Source organism: Megalops cyprinoides, chromosome 13, assembly GCF_013368585.1.
Source record: "Megalops cyprinoides isolate fMegCyp1 chromosome 13, fMegCyp1.pri, whole genome shotgun sequence".
Taxonomy (NCBI): Eukaryota; Metazoa; Chordata; class Actinopteri; order Elopiformes; family Megalopidae; genus Megalops; species Megalops cyprinoides.
This window is the reverse complement of record NC_050595.1, coordinates 28,665,509-28,691,691: the sequence shown is the minus strand read 5'-3', so window position 1 is coordinate 28,691,691 and position 26,183 is coordinate 28,665,509. Positions and strand designations below refer to the sequence as shown.

At 48.8% G+C, this 26,183-nt stretch overlaps 2 protein-coding genes across 4 annotated transcripts in view; both read right to left on the bottom strand.

The window, feature by feature from the left end:
- LOC118788337 (tyrosine-protein kinase CSK) overlaps nucleotides 1–812 on the bottom strand; it is a 45,290-nt gene extending 44,478 nt beyond the window's left edge. The window contains exons 1-2 of one of the 3 annotated variants that reach the window (XM_036544297.1): nucleotides 524–812; nucleotides 162–226 (exon numbers count right to left, since the gene is read on the bottom strand). The gene's annotated coding sequence lies outside the window, so the exon portion shown is untranslated. Of the gene's footprint in view, nucleotides 1–161 lie in introns of all 3 variants that reach the window. The other 2 variants (XM_036544296.1, XM_036544298.1) reach the window with 2 other exon arrangements.
- A 1,432-nt stretch (nucleotides 813–2,244) lies between these two features.
- On the bottom strand, nucleotides 2,245–25,787 carry LOC118788473 (enhancer of mRNA-decapping protein 3-like). Its single transcript, XM_036544480.1, has 7 exons — nucleotides 25,654–25,787; nucleotides 24,542–24,716; nucleotides 23,368–23,546; nucleotides 16,747–17,091; nucleotides 9,260–9,413; nucleotides 6,280–6,497; nucleotides 2,245–6,013 (listed from the first exon to the last, which is right to left on the bottom strand). Exons 2-7 carry the CDS (start codon nucleotides 24,703–24,705, stop codon nucleotides 5,679–5,681), a joined length of 1,395 nt encoding a protein of 464 aa, XP_036400373.1. The 5' UTR covers nucleotides 24,706–24,716; nucleotides 25,654–25,787; the 3' UTR covers nucleotides 2,245–5,678.
- Between the last annotated feature and the right edge of the window lie 396 nt (nucleotides 25,788–26,183).

The window sequence follows — 26,183 nt, the reverse complement described above, 5'->3', positions numbered from 1 at the left end:
ATATAAAACAAATTTGTGAATGATGAGGAGCCAGCACGGTGGTAAAACGAGCCTCCTGCAATTTTTTCCAAGTCACACACCCGCGCTCCTTTACCCCGTGCTGATGCATCAAACAATATATTTTCATGCTCGCTGGCAAGAGAGCTCGTTAGCCGTCTTACCTAGTTCTCACTCGGGTTGTTAGATTTCTGTCCAATCCTTGATGTTTTCTGGTTGACTGATGTGGCTACAGAAAAGGATGAATATTGTACTGGGTCCTCTCTCCGGTATGGATCCGTCGTTATTCCATCAATGGGCTGAACCTCACGGCAGAACGGTCAATCGCGAATAGCCAGCTAGCTAGCATACAGCGCAAGAAACGTAGCTAACTAGCTAGCTAGCAAGCTAATACTAGCGAGCAACTGTGGCTAACAAGTATCACTGCCGTAATCAAAACCAGTAATTTTAAACAGTGTGCAATTATGAGTTGCTGTGGCCGAAAAGCGATGCGGGATGTAGCGCAATCAAATCAGAAAGTGTCTACCTGTCCTCTTTTTTGCCAGTTTCCCTGTGGTTCAAACGATCCAGAAGTGGTGCGCTGTGCTGTTGCAGATACAGCGTTGATGAAAACAAAAACACCGCTACTCTGCAGCTGACGATCAACGAAAACTAACAAGGGCTTTTGCGCTCAGAAGCGTCGGTCAGAGCTGCTATCGCCCGAACATGCGGCTGTCCAGTTTAGCGGGTGTAAAAATAACCAACGATCCAAACGCAGGTTCGGCCGCGCTGTCTTTGCTGAATTCGCACAGGCCTTGCGAAAGGAAATGGTCCCTTCTTTTAGTCAGCAGCATCGCGCATGCGCGCCACCGCAAGCCACGGCGCACAGTCGGGGGGCGAGGGCAACGGGAGGAAATCACGGGCGCTCCGTAAATCTAATATCCGAGCGTCCTCTTGCGGTGAAAATATGCGTATTTCTAAATCACCGGCCCCCTCCCAGGCAAACTGGATGGGCAGGACATGTGTTCCCCCGAACAGCTAAACTTCGACGAACTTACGATCGCTTCGGCTTCTTTAAAAACGACACATCTGGTATCAGCAGCTGTAATAACACCAATAGAGCCAAAGTTTTGTAGATAAACAAAACATTGATATTAATACAACTTAGCTTCAGAACCTAGCTATTAAGGTAAACTAATCGCCTTGTTTCATTGATTTGCATGCTCCTAAGTACGTTGTGTGGAAAGATCGATGTATGTAAAAACATTATTAAGTATGACAATGAGATTGTGGAGTAAAATACATTTCAGGATAGCAGCAGAATAAATTTGAGATTATCGTTTCACTTTAATGCACGTACACAGTTAACATGTTCAGTTATGTGATTAAATTCCTCCCTTATCACGACTCATCCAGAGACCACACAATAGCGGAGTGACTTGGCCAGGCAATCCTCTCTTTTAAATTACTCTGGCTGCAGTAGGCGATAGAGTAGCTTGTTGCAGGGCAAGGTCAGGTCTCAGTTAAGTACTGCTTCTTTCCAGCTTAACACTTGACCCATGCTGTACTGTTCAATCCAAGTACTCCTCTGGCTGTCACTGGTGTATTTCAGGGCCTTGGGGTTGTGGACCTCTGCTCGTGACCTACTTCCTTGGCCTCTTCCCAGGACACCATGTCTTCATTCCAGTAACTCAGTTTCTTCATTAGGCATTCTAAGCTTGCTCCCTGGTGACCACTCGTTCCATCATTACATGTATTAATGAAGAATGCAGTCCAGGCTGAGATAGAGGGTTGTGTCCAACGTAGTAACAGCAAGCTGGTGGTCAGACTCATGTGGGGATTGAGCAACTTCCATATTTTTTGCGGTTCATTTTGGACAAGACGACAAACGTGTGGTGTGATGTTTGTGCATCTGACTTCCTGTTTATTTTCCATGCTGCATTGTCACTGGATGGCACAAGGAAATGACATACTGCAGCAGAAATGTGTCCCATGTAGGCATCCATGAAAATCAACAAGTTGACTCTGGATGGGGAGACAAGACTACCACAGGGTCCTACAGCAACACAAGCAACTAAAGCAATCGATGGGCAGCCGCTCTCTCCCTGGCCCCAGCCCCGCGTCCAACCAATGTGCACAGTTCCACGGTTGCACCACTGAGTTCAACAGGCTGAAGGATGTATTTAGCGCCACCTGGTGGAGAACGTGTATACTCAGTGAGGCCTCCATCCATCACCCCCTCAAATAAAAATGCATGCATTTGTTGCGAAAATATTTAAGTTTATTAGAAAAATACTCATTTGGGTACATTGTGTTTCGTACGTACACTACATTTTTCATCAGTCTGGTGAAAAAAGGACATCAAAAAATGTGTAGGCCAGACACACATAAATATACTGCATGAAACCCATCTGTGTGTAGGAAACTGTACCAATTACTTCCAAACACACTTTCCAGGAACAGAGCACTTCTTTTCTAACACAAGTCTGCAGTACAAAGGCCTTTCATGTTTTGTAACCATCTTTTTTTCACATTTTTACATTAACAGCACACATTCCACTGCTTATGCAGGACAAGGTGTAACACATAACTAAGAGTAGAGTATAAGTCTGTACAAAGAGCAGAGCTACTGTAATACATGTCAATGTGACCTCGGTACATGAATCAGACACGACTGTGTGTTAAAGTGAAGCAGGCTGAAATTCAGTGCAAGTGCATTGGGGTTGATCTTTAACTCTCAAGTGCAATGTTGAGAAGCGTGCTCCTTTCTTCTCCCTGCTTCCAGTGCTCTGAATTGTCTGCCCGCTGAAAATGACCAAACGTATTGCTAAAGGAAGAGAGGACACCTGCTTAGATGTAATTTGAAATTCCAGACAGACCACAGTAAAGCTGCACTGAATTTCCGCCACAGCAAAGCAGCATCCAGGCCGAAAGAGCCAGAACCAATACCGAAGGACGACGGCGTGACAATTGACCTGATCCCCAAAAAACACATGTAATTGGACTACTGCGCCTCGAGAGGCTGTGGTATTCAGATGTTGTTTAGAGAAGCAAAGATGCCCGTAAACCTCTTGATCCATCAATAATGAAGCGCTGTGGGTCACTGCTCAGCCACACAGCGCTGTGTGGGGCGCCTGTCAGCATGACCGTTGCACGGTCAGCCTGTGTGCGGCCAGCGCAAAGCTGTGGGCGCGGAAATGCAGACCGCACACAGTCGCTACTCGCTGCAAGAATCCCCACTTCAGAAACTGCATGCTGTCAGGGAGCTTTTACTCCGGCTGAGAACAGTAACTGCGCATCTAATGGACACGAGAGCTTCTGCAAACCAGCTCTGCTGACCGCAGCCAGTAGCTCCCGAGTTCCATTATCCGACCAGTGAATTCCAATTCCTCACACTCGAATTTGTCTGCCTTTTCTTTCTCACCGAGCTGTACATCTAAAACGCACACACATCTACGAGCCATCTTTGTCATTTCTATGGTCACCCGCAGACAAACCACACAATCAAAAATATGGTCTAGCCAGCCGCTCATTACACTAGACCTGAATGTAAGCAAAGAAATGCAAAGGCATTAACTTTTATCTCCCTTTTCCCCCAGAATTTTTGGTCAGATCAGACACAGCCTGGTTCATGTGAAGCCAAGGCTCAGAGAGCCAAATTTATTCCCAGAAGAATGGTCAACATATTTCAAAGGGGGTCAGACTAGGCTAATTCTCCAAACTGACTCTGTAATGATGATGGCACCAGAGGGAGAGAGGAATGTGCTTGACTGGTACCATGACCCTCACTCAGGCCACACGCATCCAATCGGGGCGGGCACTTCACATGATGCAACACACGGCAACATTCAATCTCGGTCACACATTAATGGGCAGATGCACAAACCTAAAGCAAAGACGCAAGATATTAATGAGCGTGTGCGCAGGCCACACACAAAGTCAAACAGCCAATCAGACGCGTGCACCACGTGGCATGACTCCCATTTGTACGGGAGCACAGAACACACAAGTAGAGCAGATCTCAGACAACAGAAGAGAACGTGGGGAGGACAGAGAGTTATAAAAAATAAAAAATGGCGAAAAAATAATTACATCCTGTGCATGATTGTTATTATCGCAAGCACCTCCAGTAACTCCAAGCATCCCACAAACCACAAAGGGATGCTCCTGCACGGAACCCGACATCATGCACCCCGTGCAAGGAACAAATGCGGAGGGAGGAAAATCTTTTTTTTTCCCCACTACATTTTCTGCACAACACAGTGAAAACGGAAGGCCAACTCAGAAGAAACGCTCAGTGAGAACACTAAACCCGGACAACTCACCATCAGGTTTACGACAGGAAGAAAAGAAATGCATATAACACAGCTGGAACGTGAGAACCTTGACCGTTATCGTGCACGTAATCAAACATCTCCCTGAACGCGCTCCGAAGACTTCAGCACAACGCTGTTCCCCGTGATTAAAGGCCTGAATCTGACTGAAGAGAAAACGGACAGGAACATACCCTAAATTTAACTTTAGAGGGTCGATTCAGCAGCTAAAACTCCTGAACTAAAACCCTTCAGCACCGTGTGACCTGGGGTCAAAGGTTTCTTGTGTCAATGCTGTTTAACCATGGAAGCTTCAGCATCTAGTCTAGCTTTTCACCGAAAGCTAGGAGTAAGTTCTCCAAGCAACACCAGAAACAGATATTTACATACGAGTCTTCACATTATATATATATAAATGTTTCTTTTCCCCAAACAAGATACAGATTTGAAAACTGGCATTGCATAAGATACCGCAGGAAGTATTACAGAAGACCTAGACTTGTTTGGTGTGGCTGTAACTGAAGTCTGGGCTTTTGACAGCAAAAATGAATTGAAAACTGTCTATAATAAGCGCTATGTGCAAGTGAGCAGAACTAAAGACTGCAGAATCATCACCGCACAGGAATCTTTCTAAGTTACATTTACGCTTACACACATATTAAAGGAAATTATTCATGTTTGCTCTCTATATCAGTAACATTTCCATTTGTCTTTCACCACTCCTCCCTTCCAAGTCTTGATACTAGAGGGCACATGAATGTATACCTGGATGCTCCACAAGCACAGTCAGAAAGACCAGGTCACCAGGCCTGGGTCTGTCGAACAGCATGATAGAGAGTGCAGTAACCATAAAATATATAAGTAGAAAAAAGATGAAGGAATTCCATATCAGCTCTAGTATATATAAAGGAATTCCAGATCAGCTCCAGCATATATAGCCAGAGTGTCTAAAGAAGCCCCCTTTACGGAGTCTCAGTCAGTCTGTAAACATGTTCAGGCTCAGAAAGAGAGGAACCAATTTTTGTGGGCCCTTATCACAAAAAACACTTTTTTAAAAAAGCATACAGGATGTTCTCTCTCAAACTTTTCCTTCCCTCTGGTGGCACCTTGGCACAGGACCCGCAAAGTTCAGGAAAAAAAAAAAACAAAACAGGAAAACTAGCACACAAAGGAGTGCACATTCTAAGCAAGTACTTTTCTGCCCCCTCCTCTCCCATTCCACAACATAGAGAGGAGAGAATCCCAAAATCCCCTTCATACCCCTCAACTCCGTCTCCTTTCAACATAAAGACACTCAGGTGTTCAGCTCTGAGGAGGTGGGCTGGCTTTGTATCCGTGACCCCGCCTTCTCCCACAGTGCCGGCGACGCTCTGACCAATGGGAGTGCTGCTACGCGGAGTGCAGGGGGATAACAAACTTGCAGCCGAACGGGGAGTGGTAGTTGATGCCCACTTCCTGGAAGACCTGGCGGGGCACGCCGATGTCGCACAGGTAGACGCGGCCCGCGCTCTCGGCCAGGGGGAGGGGCAGGCCCAGGCAGAGGGACCACTTGGCCTCCACCGCCTGCTCCTGGCCGCTCACCGGCGGGTCGATGCTGAGCACCGGGGCGCGGTTGTGGTTGGCCCAGTCTGCGGCCGCCCGGTACCAGGGCTGGTCCCTCAGGAGGGCGTTCTCGTGGCAGTCCAGGCAGTTGATGACCAGGTCCACTGGGCTATCCGGAAGGTCTGCGAGGAGGGACACGACAGGCAAAGCATTTCTGAGCAAAGCATTCACAGACTGAAACCTCATTTTTCCTATTGCCACTAGAGGGAGACATTGCATCACAACACATACATTGATCTACTGACAGCCCCTGTTGAATACTGCTGGAGTGAAGAGGAAAAAACACACAGAGGATCTCGAAACTGAATTCATGCGCTACAGGAACTGATTCCAGACCAGTGTTCCCTAACTACCGCCAGCCCTGGTCATGGTTGCTGCGGCACCGCACCTTTGATGCTGGACACCTGCTTGCCGCCGGTCTTGCTGAAGAGCGTGAGCTCACTGGCGAGGGACTCCAGCATCTTGACGAAGTTGGGCAGGAAGAGGATGACCTCCACCTCGTGGTTGGCCAGGTGGCGGCCGCAGCTGATTCCCTGCGCCCCCTGCACGTGAGGGCCGCACAGCAGGGCCACGGTGGGGCGCTGGTGAACGTTTTTCGGGGTTAGCCTACAGCGGGGTGGAGAGAGGGAGAAACATTTTGATTTTATTACATCTAGAACACCTACAATTCACAGATGGTCTTAGCCGGAGTGACTTCCATAGTTTACTATTTTTACCATTTCTTATCCCTTTATACAGCTGGATATTTGCTATATTCAGGCTAAGTACCTTGCCCGAGGGTACAACAGCAATGCCTCACAGGGGACTCAAACCAACAACCTCTAGGCTACAAGCCCTGCTCCTTAACCCTAGAGAGCACTCCTGTAGAAATGTTACATTCAAAAAGGGAGGGGCCACATGGCAAAAAGAAGGTAAAGAAGTACGGAACGTTTTGGTCGACTCTCGATGCCAGCTTTGGTTGGACATTGCCTGCTAACATGAAGACGATGCTTCGATCACACGACTACCTCTGGAGCTTTGCCACTCACTTTGCCAACCATTATCTGAAGATACATACAAAGAGATGCCACAGTGTCTCAGCACTGACAGAAAACCTCAAATAGAACTGTTTTTTTAACAAGGCACTGTGAAAGCTGAAATGATGTTCAGTCACAGTGCACTTCAGTAGTGGGATGTCAAGCTCCGCATGGAAGCTTAAAAACTCAATTTTCTGCTGTTTGTCACTGAGGTACTGTACCTCTGAAAATGTCTGCAGTTCTTCAATAAGCTTTTTTTTGGGGGGGGGGGGGGGGGGGATCACACTCTGTCAGAGCGTTCTGTACACAGAACTGACAGTGAGAGTAACCGTGCCAGACAAGACAATCCGACTCCTGATTGATTCAATTTCAAAAATCCAAATTGCATGCTTCCCAAAAGCAGGCCTGCACTGCTACGAAAGACAAAGGGAGCCGATGATAGACAATCATGCTTGACACATGTCAAGATTCAATTACACTCAAACAATTGGCTGATGACTGATGGGTAATTTCATTACATAAATTTGGACTTATTCAATACCTTTACACAATTTACCACAATTAAGAAATTCTGTGTAAAAAAAAAAAAACATGCTGAAAGCACTGCATCGTTATCTGTTATGTGACACCAGCGTCACTGAGTCATTTGCAATTAGCAGCTATCACGGCTGTGTGGTCTGTTGTCCCTCACGGCGCTGCTACGGCAGGAAGAATATGAAGCGGAGCATTCGGAAGAGCACAATCTTTGCTGAGCTACGAAAAGGCGAAGAGGACAGCAGGGGAAGCGGACCCTGATTCACACTGTGGTAAAGGGATAAAATCTCGCTCCAGTTTGTGATAACGGCACGCAATCCCAAGCCGTTTATTTATGACCTCCAGCTTCCCAGGTTCCCCCGCCGCCGGGGCCGGCTGCGGAAGGGGCTCGGCCGGACTGCAGAATCAGCGCAGGCCCAGTTCCTGGGAGGATCTGCACAGCCAGGGCAGAGATAAAGGGCCGACATCCTGCCGTCTGCCAGGCCAGAGACAACAGAACCAGGCGCCCACTGGCACCGGGAGGACTGAGCGGCGATCCGTGGCGGAGCGAGGAAGACGAACGGCTTTCCGTCGGCTGACAGTGTGAGCGGTTTACGCATTCTGTTTCCTCCGCGTGCCTCTTCTGTTTCTGTCAGACGAGGGCCCACATAGTACCGTACGCCCAGCTAGGCAGCATACAATATGAGAGAGAGGAAGACACAAGCTGAGACCATTCACGTTTCCATACAAAAGAACACCGATGAGGGAAACCAGAACTGGGCCGGAAATGATGCTTCTCCATTATCACGGTCAGCTCAGCTGGAAAGACATGGAACCATGCTCCTAGGACACAAACGAAGCTGGAGGTAGCCAACATGAACCAAAGGTGTGGGTGGAGGTGGCACACCCACTGCAGTGCACAACCTATCAGCTTCGAGCGAGAGATACTGGTCTTTGGTTTTCAAAAAAAAAAACAACAACAAAAAAAATCAGAACTGGCAATCAGTTAGTTTCAGAGGAGTATTTACACTGAGGTTCACCATCTGATTAGCCAAGGCAAATATGTGCTCACAGCTTGCTAAAAGCTCAAAGTAGCCGTAGGCTCAAAAGTTCTATGTTGTTTGCCATTGGTGCTGACACTGTCAGTGTCACAGCCACAGGCAGAGTGAACACTTTCGCCGTCGCGGGTGCAGCTTTGCGAAAGGGCGGCTATTCAGAACAAAGCAGCTGCTTAGGCGGCACTCGCTTTGGCCAGTGCAGCAGATGAGGTTATCTCATCACTTCAAACACACCGGCGATGCAGCCTACGCGGAGAGAGAGAGAGAGAGAGAGCGGCTCAATGAAAGCAGAGGCAGTAGAGACGCAGTGGGAGAGCTGCCAGCTTTCATGCTTTATGGCTCTCTATACACAGACCTTATGGGGACTGCTTTATAGGGCAAACAGCATCTCAAGAGCGTGTCTCAATTTTACGATTTAACAAGTGCCAGAAAACCACATTCTTGAGCCGGTGCGCCAAGCAGATATACACAACAACATTACTGCAGGGCACGGCCGGGCAAGTACTTAAACAGTCTGGGTTAACACTACCCTCTCCAGTACTGAGATCCATTGGTGCACTCCAGCACTCATAAATGTCCAGTCTGTGCTGTCTTGCGCAAGGGAGTTGTTTGCCATCTCACTAAAGGGTCTGGATCTATATGCAGAGTAACATCGTTGCGCTTGGGGGGGTCGATTCTTGTCATTGTTAAACACCGGTGGTGCTACACTGGTGTTTACCGTGGGATTAAAGCTAATGTCCCCGGGGGAGGGTGCACCCGTGTGTTGACCCACACCACTCACCTGTTGGGGCCTCCCAGCAGGGTGAGGGCCATCTGGCTGGCGCACACGCCCGTCATCTCCAGCCTGCGCTCCAGCGACAGGCCGTGCCGCTCCGCCGCCGACAGCAGCCGCTTCTGCAGCTCGTAGGGCACGCTGGGCACCACCAGGCCCGAGTCTGCACCACAGGGAAGAGAGGGAGACAGACACACACACACCTGTCAGCACTGTTCTTTTCATGCAGTTATTCACTTCATATGAGGAACAGGTAGAATTCCACCAACAAGTGGGACATTTGGAGACAGGGGACCAAACTCGAGAAACTAAAATGAGACGGACTAGTGCAAGTCTGTAAGAACGGGCTTCAGTGCAATTCTTCACGTTCTCTGATGAACCTCACAAACAGCTTTGAGAACTTCACAAATATGAACAGGTATTAACATTAACAATATTAACAATGGCTCACTAGGTGTGAGCAACAGGGAGATGGGCAGTGCAGCATAGTGGTAAGCAGCAGGGCTCATAACACCGCTGCTGTACCCTCGGGCAAGGTACTTAATCCAGAGTTGCCTCAGTAAATATCCAGCTGTATAAATGGATAACATGCAAAAATGTAACCTACGTAAGTCGCCCTGGGTAAGAGCATCTGCTAAATGGCAATAATGTAATGTAATGTAATAGGTGAGTGAGGCATTTGGACATAGGGAGCTCAGCTCAAGAAAACCAATGGGTCGAGTCTTTAAGAATGGGCTTCAGTGTAATTCTTCACGTTCTCTGATGAACCTCACAAACAGCTTTGAGAACTTCACAAATATTAACTTCTGAAAGAAAAGGGGGTCCGGAAATTAAAAGAGCCACAAAGCATGGCCAGTAGTTAGCTAGTGATTTTAAAGTTTATTGCTTATTCATCTGGCAGGCAGCCCTCGCCCAGGTCACTTGAAGTTACAAGTTCAGGACACAATGAAGCAGGTACAGAAAGAGCATTTAAAAGCAGCTACTACCTAAAGTCTGACAGCGACTATCATCAGTACTACATACAATCTTAGGGAAATAAGCAGGTACGAATAAGTCTTAAACACATACTGGATTCTTCCTTTCCCTCTGACTCTGCAGTAATAATGTGGATGGTACATATCAAGGCTGAGATATCAATTGCCTTGTATTTTTCATCAAAACTGGCATGGCCAAAGAGATGGCATTTTGGGAATCACCATTTCAAGTTGCTGTAATCTCTAACATGGTATTTGGCTCCAAAAAAGGGATTCAGCCACCACCAAGAATCCTATATATATATATATATATATATATATAAACTTTCAAAAAATGCCTTTCTCCTAAAGTGGTCTTTTTCCTTGGATTTGTTAATTAATAATAAAGAAAGTAAAGTAGATAGTGACTCAAATATGACCTCTGACCATGGGATACATAAAGTGAACTTCACGTCAAATTCTTTTGCATAAATTCTACTTTTTGAGCATTTTCTAAGACTCTGAAAATATAAAAGAACAAGAAGCAAGGGTGCCTCCCTAACACACACACAGACACACACACACACACACACACAGTCACGTGTGCGCACAGACAAACACGCATACACGCAGGGTACATGGCTTGCAGCGCTGAAACTCTACAGTCGTTCAAAGGGCCGGGAGAGCGGCTCTTCAAAGCTCCGCAGGAGGAGGAGGAGGAGGAGGAAGTGGCCGCAGGAGAAGGTCCACACCCTGGGGGGGGAGAGAGCCCGGTGCAGAGGCCTCGAAGGCTGTCACACGCATACCCACGGTGCACCGCTGCCTTTGCTGTTCCCCGCGTGCTCCTTCCCAACAATGAACCAGACAGGGACAACCACGGCAACAAGCTCATTGTGCCACAGGGTTCACAGTGCAGGGCAGCGACTCAAAGCTGTATCAGCAGCCAATCGGGCTGTGTGGACGCCTGTGCATCCACTTTGTTTGGTGGCTGCAACCATGTCTGGCTGCAATCTGTGAGGTGGCAGGCCGGCAAGAGAGGTCAGCTTGCCTGACAGTGACCGTGAATCACGAGACAAAAGGCTGCGGCGTGAGGCTGGACTCTCCAGCTGCTGTTGAGCAGCAGAAGAGAAAGAGCGGGTGGCGTGCGCACTCACACAGACCGCTCTCCCCTCTCTCTCTCTCTCTGGGAACCAGAGGGATTTTCCAGCTGCCCTGTGTGTGCGCATAAGCCCCGACTCAAGCTCCTCACGCGAAGGAGTCTGTTCCCTTGGGAAAGGCTTCCGCCCCGCCCCCCCCCCTCCCCTCCCTGGCCGTCACGGCAGCGGATGCGCTGGCAGCGTTGGCTAACGCGATAAACGGGGGGCTCCGTCGGTCTGAGCCTGCTGTGTGACCGGCTCACACGCTCCTGCCCCTTCCCCCCCAGCCCCTTCCCCCCCAGCCCCCCCCACCGCGGTCATCGCTGATCTCCTAAATCATCCCGCCGCCGAGCGGGGGAACTCGCACCGGTCCAATGTTCCTGAGGACACGGAGCTCACGCGAAAGTGACCGTCGCTGTCGGGATGAGCCTTTTCATTTTGTGCCCCCCCCCCCCGTGTGGGCTTTCGCTTACGGTTTGGATGCCGCTGTGCGGCTGTGGGTCGCATTATGGGAGCGCGCATTTGTCCCCAGGGGACCCTGAGCTGCGCAGAGCTCTCTGCCGGCTGCGCAGCTGGACGCTGACAGATGGAAGGCCTCTACGCATCGGCGCTGTCTGCATCAGAGTGAGGGCGGGGGTCACTGCCCTCATGCCAGGGCCACTAATGCTCCGGCGGGGAGGGCGGCCCACCGGGGCGAGGGGTGCGTGAGGTCAGGCTGGAGCAGCGGGGTCGGGGCAGGAGAGGCGATGTCACGGGGCTCTCTGCGCTCGGCTGCCGTGACACTCCAATAACCCCGCTGAAACGCCCACGTCGCCCGCATCGTTCAGGGGCTTACCTCCAGCCTCCCACTGGCTGCACGCACCACTGCAGCACAAGTGCTGAAAGCCGGGCTCGCCGCGCGGCACAGCCGCTAATCTACAGGTAATGAAGCCACTGGGAAGCACTTAAAACCATAATAGCCTGCTCTCATGCTCTGCCCTGCTCGCACCGGCATGCTCAGAGACAACACACACACGCGCGCATGCACACACACACACGCACACGCACAAGCACAAGCACAAGCACAAGCAAACACACACACACACGCACACGCACAAGCACAAGCACAAGCACAAGCACAAGCACAAGCACAAGCACAAGCACAAGCAAACACACACACACACGCACACGCACACGCACAAGCACAAGCACAAGCAAACACACACGCACACGCACAAGCACAAGCACAAGCAAACACACACGCACACGCACACACACAAGCACAAGCACAAGCAAACACACACGCACACGCACACACACAAGCACAAGCACAAGCACAAGCAAACACACACACACACGCACACGCACAAGCACAAGCACAAGCACAAGCACAAGCAAACACACACACACACGCACAAGCACAAGCAAACACACACACACACGCACACGCACACGCACAAGCACAAGCACAAGCACAAGCACAAGCACAAGCAAACACACACACACACGCACAAGCACAAGCAAACACACACACACACGCACACGCACAAGCACAAGCACAAGCACAAGCAAACACACACACACACGCACAAGCACAAGCAAACACACACACACACGCACACGCACACGCACAAGCACAAGCACAAGCACAAGCACAAGCACAAGCATGCACACACACACACGCACACGCACACGCACAAGCACAAGCAAACACACACACACGTGCACAAGCACAGGCAGACACACAAACAAACACACTCACGCACACACACACACACACACTCGCGCACACATGCACACACACACGCACACGCACAAGCCCACACACAAGCACAAGCACAAGCAAACACACACACAAACACACTCACGCACACGAGCATGCACACAAGCACACACACACACACACACACACACAAACACACTCACACACACGCGAGCACGTACACACACAAACACACATACTCGCGAGCAAGCACACCAACAGCCCGTGGGGGGGGCGGGGGGGTGCTGCAGTGCCAGGCTGCGACGGGCCCCATCTCCTTCCCCCGCTCCTCGGTCATTTCTCAGCGGTGGCAGGTAAGGGAAGAATGTGTGAGAATGACCCACTGATCCCCGGCGCAAACACACGCACACACGCAACTGATAAGCAGAGACAAGTCAACTGCTCGCTGTCATGCAACCTGTCTGCTGATAAGGAGGGAAAGAAAGGAGGGGGGGGGGTTGTACTTCGTGCTAATTGCTTTTCGACCGTCCCTCCGGGTGTGTTTGTAAAGAATTCTTCCGCCGCTGCCACCCCCCCCCCCCCGCTCCCCTCCCCTCCCCCCCCCCCCCCTTCGTGTGTGTACTCTCACACACCCACTGTACAAAGCGGCACGGACACACACGCAATGCTCGACCGGCTCGACTGGGTAACCAGGGAGCACGCAGGAGCGGTAAAATAAACTGAGCTGGAAGCCATCTTTCAAGCATGACAACAAGAAAGCCGAGCTGAAACTAATACACAGGCGCGGGGGGAGCCGGGGGGGGGTTTGGACAGGAGCCATATCCAATTATGCCTGGCACAGAACGTGCGAGAGTAAGATTTCACAAGCCTCCCTGCAAGGGCCCGCTTAAACGTGTGCCGCCGTTCGTGACAGGGACCCGCGGTGCGGACAGTAACCGCATCAGCCCCTCCGTTAGACAGATATCTGCACGTTTGCTTCGTGTGTCGGGGCGGGTTGGCTCTTTATGACTCATTTCTGAAGTCAAGGAGCAAAAAGCAAACGCACCATCCAACGTCTCATTGATCGTTTACACCGACCGCGAGCTGCAAAGACCGCTGCGAGTTTTCCGCTTGATCGATTGAGTCCAGTCATCAGAGGAGGGAGGTCATTTTTTATATCAAATATCTTTATATCTTGACCCCAAGAGGATGTGCTGAAGGGCTCTTCCCTTGCAGTGACACAGCTGTCCTGGATGAGTGAATGGGGCTTTTAATGGCTCCAATGAGAGGGGCAGCAGAGGAGAAACACGTCACTGCACCACAGCCGTGCTTGTGTTTTAGTATACGTTCTCAAAAGTTGCTAGATCTTTCTGGACTTTTGTCCATATAGTGTATTTTTAAACAAAAGTATTCGGACGCCTGACCATTACATTGTAATGACATTGTATTGAAATACATATACTTTAATATGGAGTTGGTCCCCCTTTTGCAGCTATAACAGCTTCCACTCTTCTTGGAAAGTTTTCCACAAGATTTTGGAGTGTTTCTGTGGGAATCTGTGCCCATTCATTCTGTAGAGCATTTATGAGGTCAGGCACTGATGTTGGATGAGAAGGCCTGGCTCGCAATCTCCTTTCCAGTTCATCCCAAAGGTGCTCGATGGGGTTGAGGTCAGGGCTCTGTGTGGGCCAGTCAAGTTCTTCCACACCGAACTCATCAAACCATGTCTTTATAGTCCTTGCTTTGTGCACTGGGGCACAGTCATGTTGGAATAGGAAAGGGCCTTCCCCAAACTGTTGCCACAAAGTTGGAAGCATAGCATTGTCCAAAATGTCTTGGTATGCTGAAGCATTAAGATCGCCCTTCACTGGAGATAAGGGGCCTAGCCCAAACCCTGAAAAACAGGTGTGGCCGAATACTTTTGTCCATATAGCGTATCTGCCATTATGCTGAACGATAATGACATGGAACCGTTCCCCAGGATTACTGTACCACTCCCCCAGAGCACCGGAATGAGGGCACCTAGCTACCTGCCATTACAGTGCACCAGTTTCCACTTTTACAACATCGTATTTAGCTCCCACGCAAACACACGGAGACGTGTGTCGCCTTCCCTGTGTCCTTACAGGAGTTGCGTCAGTGTCTGTCTGTATATGCACAGAAACAAAACAGCGTCCCGGTGCATTACCTGTCAAGAGTCCCCGTGAAGGGAGAGGTGAGAGTGGGAAAGTGCACGAGGCTATCTATTAACCACACAATAACAGCCTGGATGACTGAAAAGCCATGACGTAATGTCGTGCTGGTACATGCATCGTTTGGCACAAAAAGTCTGTTTTGCTAAAAACTGCTGTACCTACACTCTTTTTTAAGGTGCGCCGCGCCAGATCCTAATGTTAGACCGCAGGCGTCCGAGTCTTTCATGAATCGAACGGCTGGTCTGACTGTTTACGGTAATCACAGAATGCAGGCCGCCCGTCTCTGGTTCTACCAGTTTGGAGGCGCGCTGTTTATGTAGAGCCGACTCGGAGCGGCCCGGTAATTACAGAGCAGAGGATCCAGGCACTCGAGAGCTGGAGGATGGAGATTAAGGTTACAGCTCTCAGGCACGGACGTGCTTCTGAGAGAGCGGCGCGGGCTTCCTTGTTCAGCTCTCCGCCGGCTCTGGGCGCAGCAGATTCAAAGCTCCCGTGTGAATAGGAGAGACGGGCTTATCTGGAGACGCCCGCGGAGCGCTCAGACCTGGGCCCGCCCCTCGCCTCTCGCCCCGTCCATCTTATCACGGCGCGACTGGCGCTCTTCTGCTCACACCTTGAACTCCAAACCGAGCGCTTCGCTCGCTTTATCTTTAGTTCCAGAGAGGCTTATGCAACGCAGGCGTCCGCCTGATGACGACCTGCTCCAATGGCTCTGGTGTGTGTGAGGGTGGGTGTGTGCGTGTGTGTGTGTATTTTGGCCTCTATCTCTAATCGCCCGCTGCCAGCAACGGCCCCCTGTTCATGCACGCACATTCACTGCAGTGCTGAAAGAGTGACTGGGCGCCCGTTGCTGCTGCAGGTGCAGCAGGCTCCCGCTGGGTCCATCTTGAATCGGGCGCGCAGAGGCTAAAAACAAACTGTGCCCCCTATCCGTTTTCATTCGTCTGTCTGCACACAGCCACGCCCCCCGTCGGCCTTTTTGTAAAGGCGATTAGCGTTTTCCCCGAATAGGTGGAATGCAGCTTGCTCCACAACAGGAGGCACCGGACAAGAACCCATGAGCAGTTTCTTATCTGAGCTAAAAAAAAAAAAAAAAAAAAAAAAAAGTTTGTGTCTTAAAATGGAAAGAATAACAAACACAGGCTGGCTCTGTGGACAGTGCGGGAGCAGGAGGGGGCTGTTTATTTAGGCTGGGAGAGTGCGGGGCGTGGAGTTCCTCTGGGAACGGCCCACAGTGATTGCCATCGCAGAAGACAGCTCGACTCCTCACCTCTCACGCGGCTCCCCCGCCCCCCGGCCTCAGACGCACAGTTCCGCCGCGAGCAGCCGAGAAGCCCACATCTGGACAGCCAGAACTGGCCACAACCAAGACCTACGTGGTCAACTGGCGAAACCTTGAGCGCTGCCCTTCCTCACTGTAGCATCTGATTGCACAACACCAGCTGGCCCCAAACAGATCTGCTCTCTAAATGGAGCGTGCAGTGTGTGCACGAGTTTGCGGAGCGTGCGGATCGTGCGGAGCGACTCTCACCAGTGCAGTACTCCTTGCCCCCCTGCTGGGGCACGCTGATCTGCCGGTAGGTGACGGGCTTGGCCTCCAGGATGTTCTCGTCGTGCCGGTAGCGGGAGGGGGTGCGCTCGCCGGGCGTGCTGCGGGACCGCGCGCCGTTGCCGCGGCGCTCCGACGTGTCGATCTGCGAGAACACCGCCGCCTTGTCGAAGAGCGCCAGGTTGCCCTCGAAGTCGAAGTCGGCGTCCAGGGCCTCGTCGGCGCCGTCGCCGAAGCACTCGTCGTCCTTCGCCTTCGGCCCGCCCCCGTTCTTCACCCCGTTCTTCTTGGGCGTGGCCTGGCTCAGGCCTCGTGTGTTGGACGCCCCTGAGGGGGGGGGGGGGGGGGGGGGGGGGGGGTTGGGGGGGGGGAGACACAGAGGAAGAGGAAGATGAGCGAAGAGGAAGAGGAGGGAAACCGTGTCCACAAATAACTTATCAACAACACGGTGAAGGATGAAAAAGGAGACACAATGCCTGGGAGGCTCCCCGCATGCTTTGCACAACATCAGAGATCAAAGGGTCATTCTTCTCCCTGCCGAGAGCGCGAAACCCTGCTCCTTACACGCGAACGTCCCCAGACCATAAATCTTCCTCCCTGCCAAGCCGCTGTCTGGACTCCGGTGCGTTTGCGGAGCTTTATTCTCGGCACGGATTTGATTCGCTGCCTGCGTTTTGGAGTTTGAAGTTAATCTGGATCAGTCGCGTAGCTACTACACGAGTATGTTGAAGTACCGGGCATGTGCCAAAGCCCCACCTGCTGCGCTGCTAAATGGCTCACACTGGAGAGCAGAAAGACTGATAGCGTGTGCAGAGAGATTACACGCAACCATAAAAAAGACAGCAAATGAATATGTTGAAATGGGGTCTAGAGAAAGCATGCTTATCTTTTAAGTCTTCCCACCCGCTGCCTGTTAGCACCGATTTCTGACCTGACCGATGAATAGCACTGCTGTTGTAATGGCCTGAGTATTGTCCACAGCCTCCATACGGCTTGTGTATTGTCCACAGCCTACTGACAATGTGTGGTTTCGGAACACCGATGAGAATAAATTGCTTTGGTCCCTCCCTCCAGGCTGCAATGCTGCTCTGATGACAAGCCACTTGGACATAAGCGCCGGCTCCACAGTTGTTAAGAGAAAATAAGGTACCTGATTGAGATGACACGGTTCTGTTACAGCACAATTCCCTGACAAATGCGGCGCTCACGAGAAAAGGGAGAGGGGAAAAAAAAAAAAAAAACAGAACGAAACAAAAAAGCACTGGGATGAGAACAACAACATAAAAAAGAAAAAAGAAACTGGAAAAACCTGGCGTTCAACCCTTGGCTGCGCTGAGCTCTCACGCTAGCTGGGAGAGAGGGGCGCAGTCTCACGCGAGCGGGGCACGGATGCCTCCACGCCGCCGCTCTCACGCAGCTCCGATTTAAGCTGCTGCTCGAACCCCTGCCCTGCCGGCGCTCCTGACTGACCCCGGCCGGGCCGCTGCCTTCCGCTGCGCTAACGGGGCTGGCGCTAGCGTAACACATAAGGCAACTCATTTAACAACACATATATATGACAGGGTAACATATATGATGACATATCAGTAACTGAGTAATTAATAAGTAGTCAGCAGGTTACCAGGGATTTTTCTCTGTTACCACTGTTGGTTATGTCATCAGTAATTAGATGTAATTAGACCATGCTCTAAAGCGCTAATCATTCTGGCAAATGTAAACCAGATCAAGCCATCTTAGGCCAGTTCACGCTTCCGATCTGGAGTCACATTTGGCCAAGACACTAAGCCAATCTCAACCAAGCCAGATCAGGTGGTCTGGGGGGACTGGAGGTGGTCTGTCAGGTCAGGACATGTTCTGAGGCCATGGCTGCTCCAGGGGCTATTAGGCTTTAGCTAGGCATCAAATCAGATCATGCAAATTAAGAAATGCAGGCAGCAAAGAAACTTTAACTAGTAAAAAATGTGCTTTGCAGCGTCAAAGGCTGGCCATTTTGGCCTAAACAACGACGATATAAAACTGCATTATTTTTGTGCAAACGTTAAAACAAACCACAGCAGACATGCACCGAATTACCATACAGATGAGTTTCAAGATAATTTTACATCTGTGAAAGGATAAGGACTGAAATATGTTTTACTAGCTGTATTATTTACACAGGACAATGTGTGGCCCTTTCATACAGATGAATAAAATATCATGGAAAAACCTTTCCTGTGGCCAAAACAGGAAAGTTCACTTTCTGGCAAAAGAGAGACATCCAGCTTAGCCTGGTAACTAGCTTCTACTGGCTAGCCACACAGCTGGTGACAGCTCTAGCTGCAGGTAGAACTTAATGATAGCAAAAGAAACTTCATTTACTGATCTAGGTACAGTAGCTAGCTTGGCTAATACTTTCCATGCAGAATGTGAACTGAAAATGGCCAAATTGAGAACTGACTTAGCTAGGTACAGTATCTGGCTGTTGCTATATGAAGTGCTTTTTGCCTGGATTCAACAGTTAACACAAGCCCACAGTACTAGGCCTGCATTTCCAATGAAAAAGAGTGAAAAAAAGACCTCATTATCATTTCATGCTTCCCTCATATCAAAAATCCACATAATTGCAAACAGATAATTTTCTATTCTGCACAGAAATTACACTGATATGTTGACAAAGACATGTAGGTGAAATTGCCAGCCATGTTTGTTTTAAATGATATAATTGTGCCCATACAAGGAGAGTTATTATATAATAAGTATACAGTAGACATTCTGCTAAAATGCATTTAATTGGCTGGCTGCATCATTGGTGATAAACTTCTAAGTGATAATACTGACCTGACAACCCAAAAGGAGTTTTTAATGAGATCAACAAGACTAACTAAACATAAAACACTGACAGTCCTATGATAGCCAAATCAAATATTTCCAACAGATTTGGCTACGGGGACAGTTTTCAATATTTTCAAATATTGACATAGGGTTCTGTACCAGTGCCAATAGGTTAACCTTCGTTTAAATACAGCAGCACAGGGTGTTGGGGGTTACTCCTTACATAATGTGTGTAAATGTGGCAAAACCATCAGATGGGCCACATACCACCGAGTCAGGTCAGGGCTGATTCTACTTCAGACCGTTCTCTGCTGAGAGTGGGTGTGAAGGCGGATGTCCCTTGCTAATCACTCAGCAGTTCTAGCGCTTGACAACAGAGGGCACTGTGACTAGTGCTTCACGCATTGCCCCATGGGTAAGAGAGCAAGCAATGACATCACAAACAGTATGCGGACTCGACTGAGAAATTAATCTGTGCGACAGAAAGGAGGGCATGTGGACAGACTGAAATGTGACCAGTATGTGTTGTTTGTACAGCTTTGAGTGTCCTCTCTCTGAATGCCCTGAGCTTACATAAGACTCATCAGAAGAGCATCAGTGCGTGTAAACCCGAGACAACATGCTAGGAGTGCATATCAATGAGGTTTAGAGTGGGGTAGGGGTGCTTTGAACACGTGATGCCGAGAACATTAAATCTGATGTCGAAGTTAATGCTGACCCACATGTTAATCGCTTGCGATACAGTTAAGTAAACAAGAGCTGGCTTGGAGTGACAGCGTGTTGTGAGAGCGCGTCGGGCTTGTCATCGGTTGGTTTTGGGGCGGAAATTTGTTCACATGCAAGGTAAGGCTGTGAAGGAAAACACTGTCAGTCAGCCACAACAGCGTGACATGGCACAGGAATTACGAGGAAGAGCGAGCTGATGATGATTAATGTGGCAGGAGCACAAAGCCAGAAGCCTCTTCAAACTAAAACAGGGTTTTACAGCCATGGGCTGCGATGGGGACGTCTGTTTTTACCATAGCTCCTGTTGTTTGGGTCAGGGAAACAGATTCGACTCCTGAGGCCCCATATATCACTTCAAATGAAGCCCCTGCCCGCCTTCCCACCCTGCTGTCCTGAGAGATCGGCATGAGATAATGACTTCATTTTTTCATGATGCAAAAATATCGGTGCATGATCTTGCATAACTAGGGCCACACTTCCTCCACTTCTCCTGCCAGGGGCCAGGCTATATTGGAACGTTGCGTTGCGTGTGAAAGGGTCACCCCCCCCCCCCCCCTTTGCAGACTACCTCAACCCCATGCAATTTATGCAACAGCTCCTCGCCAACCGAGCCGTTGGCCCGAGAGCAAGAATTCGAAAATAGAAAGTGGAAAAGGTAAACACCGCTTCCACAATTGATATACCCTGCACTTATGGGCGCTCGGGGACAACGCGACTTCCTGCTGGGGGGGCCGGGCGATTTCCTGTGCAGAGAGAGGGAGGGAGAGCGAGACTGAGAAAGGGAGAGTCGAGGGGCACTAAGGCACGTAAGGCAGGCCTTGCATAACCTCCTATTTAGGAACAGGCAGGGGAGAGCTGAGGGGGGGCGGAGGGGGGGTGGAAAGTGGAATGTTTATTGATTTTAGTCACACACATACTGCAAAGAGGAACTTTGGTACAGGCCTTTAGCACGCTATGGGAATCCGGGGAAGTCGCGGCCGCGGCGTAAACCCAACCCGCTCCCGGGTCCGTGCCTCCCGCCCGTTGCCGCCGGCGGCCGCTCTGAAACAGGCAGGTACGGCGTGCCACACACCCACAGTTACACAGCAGAACGGACTGCGCCGAACACGGCAAATTTTGGGGCGTTTCAGACTTCCCCTTGAACACGAGGGCTGCAGCTATGCAGCTGGAGGGACCTCGCCAGGCCCACCATGCAATTAGAGCAGATTTATGTAGATTCGTATCTGCCCGCTGAATCACGAACACCAACTGCGGCACTGGGAACCGGGAGTGAAATTCAGGCAGCTCAGACACTGTTTGCGGACTGCAGTGACTCTCTTAACAGTGATCTGGAGTTCAAAAGCTAGTGTCACGAACAGGGAGTAAATGATTTACTAGAAGGTCTGAGAATTGCCTAAGACTTTACCGTAATACGTAATCACAGGAAGATCACATAACATAGCGAATATGTGAAGGTTACTGTAGTGTAGAAATAAACAGTGGTCAGGTTAATGTTGAACTGTACACAGAAAGACAGAGGTCGCACTACTGTCAAATGCAGTTGGTCAGTTATATAGCTTACAGTTTACTACACAATCTGCAACGTCTCACAAAAAGCTCTTGTAACTGTGTGGACTTTTCCCCTTTTTTCTGCAAGACTACACACTGCAGTCTTGCATCCTTTACTCCACAGGTACCAAAGACAAATTTCCACATTTGTGGACAATAAAGTCATATTATTATTATAATTATTACTCTGTTAAACAGTGACATAACTCGCAAAAGCAAAAGTCCTCTTTCCCCTCATACCGCAGCCAGGTTGTTGTACTTTTATGTGCGGAGTATTTATCCTGCTAATTGCCCTGTGACTGCCTGTAGTCACCTTTGGCAGGAGTCAGGCCATAACACACTGCACTGGGACCATAGGGTCTCAGTGATATGATCGACGGAGAAGGAATGCAGGGCAAAGCCACTGCCCTGGCTCAGCTTCAACAACTGCTGACAAACCTACAGTATGTGAGGCTTAAGAAAGTGCTCGCAAGTGAAAGCAATGTACAAGCTTTCACATTTCCTCGTGTCATTAAACAAAGGAAAGATAAACGCTGAACACTTTCACAGTCTCAGATGGCAATGCATTTGTGAATGGACGTGCTGAGTGGGTAAAGACATCATAATATCCACAGCGGAGTCAAAATGTATGTGCAGTGTGCACAGTTTATAGTTGAAGGTAAGCTATTACCAGATCTAATGGGGGTGTTTAACATTACTGTGATACCTCTGTTCTTGACAGTAAAAATGTGCACCTTCGCAGCTTCTAGTGAAGGTGATTAAATAAAATTAATGGAAATGTGTGGGTTACTATTTCTCGATTCTAAATTGCTTTAATCCAGACTGTGGCAAAGATTTTCATCCATTCAGAACAAGGTAAAGCCACATACAAAACAAATACATAACTTCTAGGCATACAAACAAGTAAGTCTACCATTTTTGTTACTGTAAGAAAAACAAATGCAAAAATCAATTGGTTTGAGAAATAAGTCTGTTTACAAGCTAGAAATGATGAATACAAAAAAATGATTTCTGACTGACAAAACAAAAAGGGACTCGAGTGACAAATGACCTTGATATAAAATCTGAAAGCAGGTCTCGGTGTATTCAATGACAGTGTCACTGGCTGAAATGTGCACAAAACTTCATATTTGCTGTAGCCTTCCCAAATTTATCAGACTGGCCCCTTAAAAAGCTCAATGACTGTATTTCACTTACCAGGCACCAAGCATTGTTCTCCTATGGAAAAGACAAAATCTTTGCACTAGACTGAATCAGCCAGTTGGCTAGATAAATACTTAACACTTCCAAGCAAGCACATCAGAAGGTGTTGGATCCCTTGGGAATCAAACCATCATGACGCTCTCCATATACTTGCCTCCTCTTTGACGCCACACTGTCCTCCACACTGACCACTGGAGCCAGGCCACGTGGCTGTACTACTACAGAGGGCAAAGGTCAATGGCTCAACTGGGGTGCCGCAGCTTTTGGGAATACTGACGGGTTGCGAGGCCAGCCCCTGCAGCGAGCCAGTCTCACCTTTGCGTGGCACTGCCACGGGAGCGCTTCCACCAGGGCCTCCACCTCCTGCACTCCTGACGCTCCGCCCACTGTGCCCCAGGGAGGAGGAGCCTGGGTCCAGTCCGCCCCCCCCGCTGCTGCTGGTGTTGACGCCGTTCGGAATGTCCAGGATCTTCAGCTCCTTGATGTCCATGGCACTGCGGACGGGTTCACACATAAAAACACGACCACTCCAACATGATCCTAGCAGCTTTGTATAAAACAGCTGTGTCGCAAACCAGTGGCGGCTGGTGAGCTGGAAACAGGGGAAGTTGAAACATTACCTTTAAATCTATCATTACTTTCACCTGTGAAAGGTGAGACCCTTTCACGCAAAGGGGAGACCCTTTATCCTACTTGATTAACAATGAAACAAATAATTGACAGAATAATTGACACCAATGCGTAAATAGAGTAAATGATTATGCTCGCGAAACAGCGCAGATTGTCTGTAGTTTGTGCGCTATTGCGAAAGCTACAGCATGAGATTGTTTAATTAACAAGGATGGCAATTTGAATAATTAAGTGGCAATTAATCCCAAAGCTTTCTCTTAAATGTTTCACATTATAGCCTTCTTGTGTTACAAAAGTCAAATTACAAAACGGAGCTAAGTTTAGTTAGATTGATTTAGTTAGATTAGTTGGATCGATTTAAATTACTGAGAATAAACTTTTAGGTTACGTTTAGAACACAGACCTCACAAAAGCTGTGATGTGTCATGAACATTTAATGTAATTTAAATCGATAAATGCCATCCTTGTTAATTGAACAATCTCACGTTGTAGCTTTCGCAAGCACACAAACTACAGACAATCTGCGCTGTTTCACGAGCATAATCATTTACTCCATTTACGCGAATGGTGTCAATTATTCTGTGAATTATTTGTTTTATTGTTAATCAAGGAAGATAAAGGGGAACAGGTTGAAAGTAATGATAGATTTAAAGGTAATGTTTCAGCCTCCCCTATTTCCAGCTCACCAGCCACCACTGTCGCAAACTAATCATTTAAAACCTCTCAGTGGCTCAGTTTAGCTAACTCCTAATTCATTCAGTGTGGAACACAATGATACTGTGAACATCTTTGCCGCTGTATCTGGATCACTCCTGGTAGCACTTCAAAGCAGTACAGTGAAGGTGTGCACAGCCCTCACCTGAAAGTGACCTCAGGAACAGGACACCTGATGCCATTGTGGAAGGGCTGCCTGAGGGAGATGGTCTGGGTGGCCTGGTCCACCGATGACACCTCTCCCTGATAGACGCCCAGTGTCTTCCCACAGTTGATCGACACCAGACTCCCCAACCAGTCTTCAGCCATGCTGTCTCTTCCTGGGCGGCAGGGAGGATCAGACAATCAGCCACCTGACAGTCCTCTGACTTGCAAACAGGGTTCATGTAACTTTATCACATCTAACGTTAGATGTTGTTGTGTTTATTTGCTGAAGTCCACCTGAACTGCTTGAGAAGTTGGTTGCTATAGGCCACACATTATCAAGCTCAATCAGCTTTTTCCTAAAATCCTTCAACTGAGCGTTTAATTAGCTGATTTAGCTAATTAAGACAGCGTACAATTTACACAAACTGTAACTGACACTGCCAAATTAGCCTGCTCGTTATACATTACTGATTATACAAACAATCTAGGGAGGACTGACTACTTTTATTACACTAAATATACTATATACTAAATATAGTAATAAACTATATTTTGACTAGTTTGCTCCCGCGCAACACTCCCAGGCCCTAGGTTTTGTTTGAGAACTTATGGCTAGCTAATGTTTTTAGCTACCTAGCTAAGGCTGTTTACGGCCTTACATGCCACATTAGCAAGCCAGGAAGCTTTGACTATATCGCATTGCACTGCGTTACGTTACTATGACGGGCTAAACGTATTGCAAAGCTAAGGTTAGGTAACTGAAGTAAACACTTATTTAGTTCTCAAGCTAACTTAGACAGACCAGCTAACAGGATACTTGCAGCTAACTAAACAGCTGTTTCTCATTTGCTATAGACTTCCTGTTGATTGACATAGTTAGCAGCTGCCTAGCTACGATGCTAAAATGAAACTCGTCAGATGGCTAGTTATCCATTTATTTCTTTACTTTAGCAACTTAACTTTTCATGAACGTTTGCTATGCTAGCAGCCATCGCGCTGGTAGTTAGCTACCTAGCTAACTAGCTATATGCGGTCTTTGTATTCTGGTAGGGTGACGAGGTAACTAATCTGTCTGGCTGGTTCAACACGAGGAATGAGCCGGCTACATACCTCCAGGCAAATCACTCGATACTAATCTTTAAGAAGCTTGAATCTTCCCAAAACCGACGAATTTTGGCTTAGTTTACATTTCTGAGACGGCGGATTTTCGAGCCCAGCGCGAGATGTATTCCAACGTAAACGCAACTTCCTGGAGCCCAATCCTGTATCCTTGAAGAGCAGCTACGTCATTTCCTGCGACTCTCATGTCCTGATGTGCGGAAGGATAATAAAGAGTTAGCGGATTGGCTAATGTTTTATTTTAAGCATAGTCTTAAATACAAATTGTTACTTTCATTTCAGAGTGGTTTTTAAAAAACATCGCCCATATTTTCAAAAGAGTTTTAAAACTCAGGAGATGACGATATTGTCCATGGTAAACTGATTGTATTTTACCTATTACCTAAATAATTATAGCAACTCAAAAGGATGCGAAAACAGGCTTACAAGGCAAGTAGTAAATAGTGTTGCAAGAAAATGTTGTGTTGTCAAGCTGAGGAATAATGGGATGGTGGTGCTGTCTCTATGGACCAATGTGTTAA